The sequence below is a fragment of the Muscardinus avellanarius genome, assembly GCF_963383645.1.
Source record: "Muscardinus avellanarius genome assembly, chromosome: 15".
Taxonomy (NCBI): Eukaryota; Metazoa; Chordata; class Mammalia; order Rodentia; family Gliridae; genus Muscardinus; species Muscardinus avellanarius.
This window is the reverse complement of record NC_137801.1, coordinates 39,276,527-39,288,879: the sequence shown is the minus strand read 5'-3', so window position 1 is coordinate 39,288,879 and position 12,353 is coordinate 39,276,527. Positions and strand designations below refer to the sequence as shown.

General features: G+C 35.7%; 1 protein-coding gene across 1 annotated transcript in view; it reads left to right on the top strand.

Moving 5' to 3' along the window:
* Positions 1–12,353, top strand: part of SRBD1 (S1 RNA binding domain 1) — a gene marked incomplete at both ends in the record, with an annotated part of 233,384 nt that overhangs the window by 121,415 nt on the left and 99,616 nt on the right. Inside the window, one exon of the mRNA XM_080711612.1 lies at positions 1,083–1,174. Coding sequence (XP_080567738.1) covers positions 1,083–1,174 — 92 coding nt within the window. The remainder of the gene's footprint in view (positions 1–1,082; positions 1,175–12,353) is intronic.

The following is a 12,353-nucleotide window of genomic DNA, read 5'->3' as shown; positions in this document are numbered from 1 at the left end:
AATGTTCTCTAGAATAATCTTCTCAAATCTTGGTGGCTTACTAATGTCAGAATTCAATGAAAAGTTCTTCAAAAACGAAGGGTAGTACACCAACTTTTATGCATTTTATTTCTCAGTGTTCAGTTGTTAACAGTGAGGTAGTAGCTTAAAAGTTATCTACTAAACTTGTCTCATATAATTGAAGTAAATATTGAGAGGCAGAGAAAGGGAGAGTTTGCTAAGAGTGGGTTATGTTTCTGCTTTTCAATCTCGATACCTAGACGATCTTGTGGTATAGAACCATAGGCTATGTGTAAACTTAGGGTAATTGACTTTTCTTGGCATATTATGCCATAAAGGAGAACTCTAATTGAAAAGTGTTTGATGTACCATATAAATGTTAAACCATCATACAGATATCAGGTATAAGAGACTGTTCCCCTTTGCAGTGTGTGAAGTATTTGTAGCCACAGAAGAAAGGAAGAGGGTGGTTTGTATGATGCTTTGAGTAAATAAATGGTGAAATTAAATGGTTTAACACCTGCCTGAAAAGAAAGGCTTCAGGTTCACTGAAAGAATAGTTTCAGACCCTCTTGGAAAGAAGTGGGTTGACATCCTGTCTGATCTTTCTTTTTTTGCATTGTGATTATTATGTGTGGTCAGGTAGTAATAATAGCAGTGTTAATGGCAATGGTTTTTTTTTTTTTAACATGCCCACATATACATTCTTTAGAATGATCACTTCAGATGGGAATCATAAATGTCAGTCAATATTGGATTCTAAATACAGGAGAAGCTAAGCATATTCTGACAATTTTGAAGTTAGCATCAGAGGCAATATCTACTGTATTCATTTATAACCTACCAGTGACAGAGAAAACAAGTGAACAAGCATGGATTTAAGCCTGCATACTTCCTATGTAGAAAAAATAATTATTATTGCTTATTTACTCTGTATTAATGAAATTAAATGCTGTATCATTGAGCTATAAAAAAGATCACTTTGTCCTGTTATTTATTTTTCTTGTAATACTTAATTTCATTTGTTTCTTTGGCCAGGCAGAAGTTTGGAGAATAATGTTGCTTCTTTTCTTTCATTTTAGTATTGTCAGTGAAGCAGGAGCATCAATCTACAGTGTAAGCCCTGAAGCTAACAAAGAGATGCCTGGGCTGGATCCTAATCTAAGAAGTGCAGGTATGAACTATGGTCCCTCACAGAAGCATGTGATTTTTATATTTTATATTTGCATATGTGGCAAGCTTAGTATTTTATTTTTAATTTTTTAAATTTTATTGGTGCATTGTGGTCATACATCTTAATGGGATACAAGATGTTGGAGACATACATGTGCACATCACCTAATTAGCCCTTACCCAATTACCACCCTATTCCCACCCCTTCCCTCCTTCTCATGTTTGGTTTAGTGATTGATATTGATATGTTTATTAATATACATCATGAACTTTAGGGAATTTCCCTTTTCTGCCCTCCTATCCTCTCAGTTTGGTCACCTTATTTGCTCATCTATAGTATCTCCTTCTTCGTCTAGAGTTCTTCCTGTGACCCATTTTCTCCTTAGTTTCTGAATATTAGGGGGAGGATATGATTTCTTATTTTTTGTGACTGACCAATCTCACTGCATAATGTCCTCTAGTTCCATCCATTTCTCTGTAGATAACACAATTGTGTTTTTCTTTATGGCTGAGTAAAATTCCATTGTGTATAGATTCCAAAGTTTTGTAATCCATTAATCTGTTGATGGACATCTTGGCTGGTTTCATAGTTTGGCTATGGTGGATTGTACAGCTGTGAATATAAATATGCATGCATTAGTTTGGTGGTTTGGTTTCCATTCTTTTGGGTAGATACCCAAAAGTGGTATTGCTGGATCATATGGTAAGTTTATTTTCATTCTTCTAAGGATCCTCCATAGTTTTCCAAAGTGTTCACACTGATTTGCAATCCCATCAACAATGTATTAGAGTTCCCAGTTCTTCACATCCTTGCCAACATTGGTTGTTGTTTGTGTTTTGAATGATTACCATTCTAGTTGGAGTTAGGTAAAATGTCAAGGTAGTTTTGATTTGCATCTCTCTGATTGCTAATGATGTTGAGCATTTTTCATACATTTATTGGCTATTTGAATTTCTTCCTTTGTGAAGGGTCTATTTAGTTCACTTGCCCAATTTTTGATTGGCTTATTTTTTTAGTGCTGAGTTTCTTGAGTTCTCTGTATATTCTAGATATTAGTCCTCTATTGGAGGAGTAGTTGGTAAAAATCTCCTTTTCTCTTGGCTCTCGGTTGAGGTTCTTGATCGTTTCCTTTGCTGTACAGAAACTCTTCAGTTTCATGCAATCCCATGTATTGATTTGCCTTTTAGTTTCTTGTGCCTTTGCGGTCTTGTTGAGGAAGTTTTTTTCTGTGCCTATGTGTGGCAGTGTTGGACGTATGCCCTCTTCAAGGAGCCTCAAGGTCTCTGGTCTAATTTCCAAGTCTTTGACCATCTTGATTGGCTCTTGTTCAGGGTGAGAAAGTGGGGTTTATTTATTTCCATTTTTCTGCATATGGTTAACCAGTTTCGCCAACAACATTTACTGAACAGGCTATCTTTTTTCCATTGTATGTATTTGGCCCCTTTGTAAAAAATCAATTGGCTGTAAGTGTATGGCTTTGTTTCTGAGTCTTCTATTTTACTTCATTGGTCTATGTATCTGTTTTGTGCCAGTACCATGCTGTTTTTATTATTATGGCTTTGTAGTATTGTTTAAAGTCAGATATTGTGATTCCTCCTGCATGGTTTCTGTTGCTGATAACTACTTTAGCTATTCTGGGCTTTTTGTTGTTCCAAATGAATTTAAGGACTGATTTTTCTATGTCTGTGAGCAATGATATTGGTAATTTAATGGGCATTGCATTGAATCTGTAGATCACTCTTTGAAGGATGGCCAGTTTGATGATATTTATTCTTCCTATCCATGAACATGGATGATCTTTTTATCTTCTAAGGTCTTTAATTTCTTTTTTCAGTGTTTTATAATTTTCTTTGTAGAGGCAAGCTTAGTATTTTAAATATCTAAGAAAAATTAAAATATATACAACATGCCAAAGAATTGGCCTAATAAACAGTACTTGGTTGGACTAAAATTGAAATTATGGGAAAGGGTAGTAGGCATATTGTCCTTTTTTTTTTTTTTTTTTTTTTGGTGGTACTGGGGTTCCTGGAAGCCCTTCTACCTCTGGGCTATACTCCCAGACCTATTTTCACATTTTTATTTGGAAACAGGGTCTCCTAAGCCAGCACGCGTGGCTGGCTTCGAACCTGCGCGATCCTCCTGTCTCTGCCTCCCAAGCTCCGGTATTACAAGTGTGTGCCACCATGCCCGGCATATTGTCCTCTTTTTAAAGAAGACTCCCGCCAGGCGTGGTGGTGCACGCTTGTAATCCCGCGCTTGGGAGGCGGAGACAGGAGGATAGAGCAGGTTTGAAGCCAGACTCTCTGGCTTAAGAGACACTGTTTCCAATATATATATATATATATATATATATATATATATATATATATATATATACACAAAATGTATGTATGTATGTATGTATAAATAAATAATAGGTCTGGGAGTGTAGCTCAGAGGTAGAAGGGTTTCCAGGAACCCCAGCACAAGAAAGAAAGAAAGAAGGGAGGGAGGGAGGGAGGGAGGGAAAGGGAAGGGAATAAGGAAGGAAGGGAGGAAGGAAGGAAGAAAGAGAAAGGAAGAAAGAAAAGAAAGACTTCCTAGTACCATAGAGAGTAGTAAAAATTAACCCCAAAAGTCTTAGGGAAATAAAATGCCAAAGAGTTCAATGAGATCTTTTATTAAAGACCTTAGAGTCTTTTATTTTCATAGAACATTAATTAGCCTTTTGTTTTGGTATATTACTTATTACCATAAGTAATATAGTGACATAAAAATATTTGTGTATAAATGCATGAATATACACATGCTTTCAGTTTATTGTTAAACATTTGTCAAATCACTAGTTTTCTTTGGCTTGCTAACAGAGGTTGTCATTTGATAGTGTATTTCTTTTGAATTAATTTAAAACTAAAAACTGTTCGAACATCCTTGTACTTTTCCTTTAATTGTTTTTTCTTTTCTTTGATATAAGCTTTTGTCTAAATCATCTTCTCAAACTCAAATCTCAGTTCAAAATCTTGCTTCTTCTGGAAGCCCTTCCCTGTCACATCAGCTTACCTGTCTCTGCTTCCTTACCACATGCTCTTCAGGTTTTTATCTGGTAATAACAACCAGGAATAGAAATGTTCATCATAGTGAGAGCTGCTAATTCTGGTCTTTTTTAATACATATGATTTAATATACTCAATATATATGAAACACTCTAAGAAATACATTGTCAGGATCATTTTGTTTCATCCTTACAATTGCCCTATGAGACATTATTATTGAAAACTAAGACTTAAAGAGAACACACAGTCAGTGTGTATGTAATATTTGTGTATCTAATGAATATAATAAAATAATGCTTATCTTTATATAAAATGAAATCCAGAGCATTCCAAGTTGGAACTGAAAGGATATCTTCTAACAGGGTGTTGGAAAAAATATTTGGACCATATTTTCTGAGAGACCTCAGAAAATAAGGTCTCGAGCCTTCCACGTTTAAAGTGACTGCTGTTTCTCCTTAACCACTGACCCATCTGGGTGCATAACTGTCACAATTATAGGTGAGGCCACATTACAACATACTTACAAGACTATGAAAATAGAAGACAGAAGGGAAATCACTATATGGCTCAAATTACTCTTATTTTAGAGTCTAGCTAGGTGTGTCTTCCTTTTGTGATTCACTGCAGGCAGAACTTCCTTCTGTGTCTCAACTTACTTCTGTGTAGCAGTGATAATGTGTAATCCATATCAGCTTTACCTAGATACTTTGATTTTTCAAAGACTAGGCCTAAAGGCAAATATTCAAAAAAGCTTGAAGTCTCCACTCTAAGGTTTCCAAAGGTCTACTTTTTTTTTCCCTCTCTCTCTTTTCTCTTCTTACTACTACTGCCACTGCTCCTGCTCCTGCCACTGCCACTGCCACTGCTACTTCTCTTCATCTTCCCCTTCCTTCCTTCCTTCCTTCCTTCCCTTATTTATTGCACTCCTTGAGATCAACCCCAGGGCTTTGAGCATGCTAGACAAGTGCTCTGCCTTTGAGTGTTATATCCTGCCCTCATTTCCTTTTCATGTCCTGTTTCTAACTGGGAATCTTCCTATTTCCTAGTGCTTAATACCAGAGATGCATTTATACTTTGAGATTTGAGCTACCTATAGGTATGGATTTTATTTTGAACCTTGTTTTTGTTTATTTTTTTACATTTTTATTGGTGCATTGTAATCATACATCTTAATGGAATAAAAGACTTGTGGAGACACACATGCACACGTCATCCAATTAGCCCATACCTGATCCCCACCCCATTCCCTCCCCATCCCTTCTTTCCATGCTTGGCTTAGTGCCTGTCATAGTTTAAATGTGGGTTTTCCCCAAAGATTTAGGTATCAGAAGCTTGGTCTACAGGGTAGCCATGTTGACTTGTGGTAGAACCTTTATGAAGAGGACCTAGTACCTAGATGTATGAAGGCATCGCCCTCAGAAAGGATCAATGTTAGTCTGGTGGCATGAGTTAGATCTTGACAGAGTGAGCCATTATAAAGCAAGACCATCTTGTGTACTTTGTGCCTTCTGCATGTATCTGGTTCCATTTTTCTTTTTCCTTCATGCTGTGACCCAGCCAAGGGAGTCCTTAGCAGAGTCCAAATAGATGAGGTCACCCCATTTTGGACTTTTAGCCTCCAAAACTATGAATTAATTTTTTTATCTTTTTTTTTTTTTTTTTTTTTGCGGTACTGAGGGTGGAACCCAGGGACATTCTACTTTTGAGCTATATCCCCAGCCCATTTTTTTTTTTTTTTTTGAAACAGGGTATCACTGAGTTGCAAAGGGCCTCAGTAAGTAGCTGAGGCTGGCTGCAAACCACTGTCCTCCTGTCTCAACCTCCCAGATGCTGGGATTACAAGTGTGTACCACCACACCCAGCAGTTAAATTTTTTAATATATTAGCCATTGTCAGGTATTTTCTCATAGAAACAGAAAATGGACTAATACAAACCATCTTGAGTTTACTACATTAGTATAACAGGACCTCAACATTAATGCAAGTGTTAAACAGTTGTAAGAAAGTGATCTTCATATTACTACATGTCCTTGGCTGGTTAATGAGCTTTTTGAAAATAGAAATTTTTGCCAGGCTTGGTAGTGGACACTTGTAATGCACACGCTTGTAATCCCCTCGCTTGGGAGGCAGAGACAGGAGGATCGCACAGGTTTGAAGCCAGTTGTGCTGGCTTACGAGACCCTGTTTCCAAATTTAAAAAAAATAAATAAATAAATATATATATGTGTATGTATATGTATATATATATATATATATATATATATATATATATATATATATATATATATATATTAGGTCTGGGAGTGTAGCCCAGAGGTTGAAGGGCTTCCAGGAATCCCAGTACCACCAAAAAAAAAAAAAAGAAAGAAAGAAAAAGAAAACAGATATTTTCTTTTTATATGCATATATCCCCTAGAGTAAATAACATTGCATGCAAAAGGCATTTAGATTGAATAAACTAGGAGCTGGATGATAATCAAGTACTTATTATAGATTTTTAATTTAAAGCAGGAGATTGAGTTTACTTTTTTTCTTTCCCTTCCTTCTGAAATTCTGTTAAAATGACAGAAACATGGTAGAATGAAGGAATAAACTCACTAGGACAAAAAGAACGAGATAGCAGCAACAACAATTGAAAACAACACCCATATAGATGAGTAATAAATGACCTAGCCAACTTGAGAAAGTTGAGCCCTAACATAGCATTTGTAAAAAACAGAGAATTAGTTGGTAGGATTTGGGAGTCCCTCCTGGTTCAGGGAATGGTTGTAAGTGCCTTTGGACGTATGATGGGAGGGCTAAAGGTAGATCTAACTAAATTAGAGAATTGTTTGAAAGTCTGTTTAAAAAGTAATGAGGCCAAGTCAAACATAGAATTACCATATGACCCAGCAGTACCATTTCTATATACTCAAAATAACTAAAAACAAGAACTCAAACAAATACTTATATATAAATGCTCATAATACCACTATTCATAGTAGTCAAAACCTGGAAAAAAATCTCAAATATCTATTAGAAGATGAATGAATAAATAAAATGTGTTATATCGATACAATAGAATAATATTTAGTTATAAAAGAATGAAATGCCTATATGTGCTACAGTGTGAATAAACCTTGAAAATACTAAACAAAGTAGAAAAAGCCAGTTATGAAAGACCACATATTGTATGCTATTACATTTACATGAAATGTGCAGAATAGCCAGATCTGTTACACAGGTAGTCAATTGTGTCGTCAGGGACTAGGGAGAGTTAGAAATGGAGAGTGACTGCTTAAGTGGGTGCAGGGCTTTTATTACAAGTTCATCAAGTTTTAAAACTTGACAGAGATGATGGTTGTACATCACTGTAAGTAGTGCCAGCTTCTGCACTTTAAATGGTTAGTTATATCAATTTCACCTCAATAAGGTGAAAATAATTAGACCTCTCTTCCATTCAGTTAAGTAACTGCTCTGTTTCTACCTTTGCAGAAGACTGGAGATCTGTTCTCTGGGAGGGTTAAGCAGAAGGTCTCTACAGTAGTAGGGACAGATTACAAGTGGAAGAAAGATTAGGCAGATATTTACATGCTACTGTAGAGAGTGTAGAGAGAACCAAACCTTTCATGCAGATTAATAGCTTCTATCAACACAAGAGAAAACACCTAAAGAAACCAAGACCACAGGTTCACAAAGAGAGAGAGCCAGAGCACCCTGTGGTGAAGCCCAAGGTTGACAGGTTTTATCTTTGAATAAGAACTTAGAGTCAGCTTTTTAGTACACTGCCCCTGCTGGATAGTCAAGGGTCACCTAACACATAAGAAAAACTTATATTATTAAAGACAGATGTCAAAACACTCTGTGGGGGGGACTACTTGGAGGAAAAAGACATAATACAAGCAGAAGAAAAATAAGGAAACATCTAACATTTTCAGAGAAATAAAAATATTTTATTCATTTAGATGTAATTTGAATAAAGTAAACTTCATCTTTTTAGACATAGCATCACTAAATTTTTATAAGCTTATGCTGATTGGGTAACCTCTACCAAATCTATCACAGTCAAGATATATAATATTTTTATCAGGTTAGCATATTTGTTGGCTTTTTGATAAAAATGTAGTTTTTAGAAGGCCAAGGTAATATATTTGCATCAAGACTATTAAAACAACATTTTAGTAAGTTTTTTGTGAGGGTACTGAGGGATTGAACCCAGAGAACTCTACCACTGAGCCACATCCCTTTCTTTTTTATTACCATTTTTTGTTTTGAGACAGGGTTTTGCTAAGTTGTTGGGGATGCCCTCAAACTTGTGATACTCCTGCCTCAGCCTCCCGAATTGCTGAGATTATAGGTGTATGCCACCACTCCTGGTTCTCAATAAGCTTTAAAGTGAAAACAATTCTGATTTGAAATTGTTGAATGGAAAAGACAGCATGGAGCAGTTTAGTTTATTTTCTTCTGTTCCTTTCTGATGGCAAAGGGAAGGTTAAAATAAGACAAGTATTGATCTTTGAAAATTGATATCTCTATTTAGCATTCTTAAAAATATAAGATAAATTTTAAAGAGAACTGTTTAGTAGAGTCTTTTTTTTACTACTGGGGATTGAGCACAAGGTCATTCTACCTCCGAGCTACACCCTCAGCCTGATTTTTTATTTTTTAGTTTGAAACAGGGTCTCACTAAGTTGAGAGGGCCTCTCTAAGAACCTGAAACTAGCCATGAACCTACAATCCTCTTCTCAGGCTCCCAAGTACTGGGATTACAAGCATGCGCCACCATGTCCAGCTCAGTAGTCTTCTCCCCCCCCCCCCCGGTACTGGGGATGAAATCTAGGGATAGTGTATTTCCAAGCTACACCCCAACCCTTTTTTAAATTTTTTTGAAACAGGATCTCATTGATTTGCGAAGAGCCTCACTAAGTAGCTGCGGCTGTTCATGAAACCCCCATCCTCCTGTCTCAGCCTCCTGAATGTTGGGATTATATTAAGACAATAATTTGATTTGTTCTATTCTAGATATTTTATAGAACTGAAAGTCCAAAACCCTGAAACTATGTTATCCATTAGATATACAACTTTTGACAAAGGAGAAAAAAATATACTTTCAAGGCTGTGCACATGAACCTGCAGGTTGTGCCCTATGCAATGTAGTTAGCTATATGAGAGAAGTGTAGTCTCTGTTTTTTCTGTTGGTGCATTGTAATCATACATCTTGATGAAGTTCAAGTTGATAGAGGCATATATGCACATGCCACTCATTTGGCTTTTTCTCAGTTCCCGCTCTATACCCTCACCCTTCCCCTCCTTCCTGTGCTCAGAAAAATTAATGATAAATTTGTGAATATACATCATGTCACTTAAGTTGTTTTCCTCTTCCCCCCTCCCATCCTCTCAGTTAGGTCTCCTTCTTCACTCATCTACGGTTTCTTCTTTGTCTAGAGTCCTTCCTATGTCCCACTTTCTCCCTAGCTTTTGCATATTAGGGAGAACATTCAACTTTTCATTCTTTGTGACCGACTAATCTCACTTTAGTATAATATTCTTCAGTTCTACCAATTTCCCTGCAACTGACATAATTTTGTTCTTTATTGATGAGTAAAATTTCATGTGTACATATCCTATAGTTTTATAATCCATTCATCTGCTGATGGACATCTCAGCTGATTCCATGGTTTGGCAATTGTGAATTATGCAGCTATAAACATAGATATGCATACATTACTTTGGTAGTTTGGTTTTCCTTCTTTTGTGTAGATACTAATGAATGGTCATATGATAGGTTCTTCTTCTGAGGACCCTCCATACACTTTTTCAAAGTGGTTGCATTAATTGGCAATTCCACCAAAAATGTTAAAGTTTCTACTTTTTCATATCCTCACTAGCATTTGTTGTTTGTGTTTTTAATGATTTCCATTCTAATTGGAGTTAGGTGAAATCTCGTTTTTTTTTTTTTTTTTTTTTTTTTTTTTGGTAGTGAGTGAAAATAGTTGCTTACTTTTTGTGGTAATAATCTCCAAAAAATTTGGATCCCTCTCCTCTTTTTATGTATCTAATATAATCTCTTTCTCTATTACTTTTGTCTTAATATTCTCTTTCTTTACACATTGAATTAATCGCCATTTTAAAAATACCATTTATTAACAACTAAAATTTCATATGTATTTTTATCTAATTTATCACAATGCAAGATTCTCAATTTCAGTGGCATATAATAGGAATGAATGCTTTAATCTTTTTTAAGTGCACTTTTATACATTTCCTTCACTCTTCAACACCTGTTTTACTGGTTGTTGATTGTATGTGATAGAGCATGAATTTTTGTCCATATGTCTTGAAACCAGCCAACTGATTGGAATCTTATTAGTTCTGGTAATTTTTTGAGCTTTCTATGTAGATAATCATCTGTAGATAATAACATAATCTAGTCCTTTCATTTCAATATTTATATCTTTTTTTGTCAAAGAATATTGACTAGAATTTTCTGAATAGTAGTAAATAGTAGCTGTGATACTGCAAAGTATTCATAGGTGGATAAAATAGTATTTGGCATGCATATACTGCATTTAAAAAATATGTAACAGTCTGGTATGATACTTGGGAGGCTAAAACAGGAGAATCACAGGTTCTCATTAAGAGATCCCGTTTCAAAATAAAAAATGAAATAGGTTTGCGGGTATATGGCTCAGAGGTAAAACACCATTGTTCAATGCCCAGTACCAAAAAAAAAGAATACATTATACTGACATTGACACATAATTTATGTATCATAAACTAACCTTTTAAAGTGTATAAATCATGGTGGGGTTTTTTTTGTTTTGTTTTTTGTTTTTTGTTTTTTTGTTTTTGCAGTGCTGGGGATGGAACCCAGGAGCATTCTACCTTCAAGCTACACCCAGCCCTATTTTTTATTCTTTACTTTGAAACAGGGTCTCATTGAGTTGCAAAGGGCCTCACTAAGTAACTGAGGCTGTCTGCGAACCACGATTCTCCTGTCTCAGCCTCCCGAATGCTGGGATTCTAAGCGTGACCACCATGCCTGGCAATATTTTTTTTTGTAGTATAGTCAGAGTGATACAGTTATCAATAGAGTCCAACTTCTAAACATCTTCATTACTCCAAAAAGAAACCACGTACTCATTAGCAATCACTTCTGTTCCACCCTCTTCTCCCATCCAACCACCCTAACCAGTCAGACACTAATCTACTCTCTTAACTGAATTTGTTTATTCTGGACATTTCTTATAAGTAAAATCATAGAATATGTGGCATTTTGTCTGACTTCTTTCATTTAGCATAACATTTCAAAGGTTCATCCTGGCTAAACAATACTCTATTGAATGGGTATACCACATTTTGTTTATCCGTTCATCAGTAAACAATGGTTGTTTCTACTTTTTTGGCTATTGGGATTATTGCTGCTGTGAACATTCGTGTATAAGATCTTATGTGGACATATGTTTCCATTTCTCATGAGTATTTAGCTAGGAGTAAAGATTTGAGGACAAGTGATAAGTGTTTAACATTTTCTAGAAATCTTGTTAACTTCCATTATTATATCCTTCTCATCATTTATTCTTTGCCTCTTTCACTATTTATCCTTTTTTTTTTTTTTTTCTGTCTCCAGTGTAGATTGTTTCTCAAGTTTGGGGCTGCAAGTTTCCTCTCTCTTAATTTTCTTGGCTGACCATCTAGTACACTCTTTCCTGAGCTGCCTCTTGGTCACTTTCTCTTATTTTCAGGAATCTGTTGTTAACTTAAGTGTTCTCAACTTGTTGTTCTGCAAAGAGTTACTAAGTAACTCTTTCTTGGTGATTCTGCCAGCAGGAAATCAGAACCATCTTCTCTCCAAAGCCTGAACATGTGACTGATTTTTTTTAAAACAATGTCCATCTTTCTTCCCCTCTACAACCACCTTCCTTTCTTCCATGCTTGAGATTTTAGACTTTTAAGAACAGCATCTGAAAGGGGAAATACCAGTTCTAGAAACATGAGGATCTGTATCATGGCTATTTATTAGGGAAACTGTAACTCAGGAGGCTCTTTTGACTTAATATAGAATTAATATGTCACCTAGAAATGTGATTTTCATTTCATTGTTCCGCTGCATTTAATAATATTTGGATGGAAAGGAGAATGCAGCAAGTAGATGCAGACCAGATAGG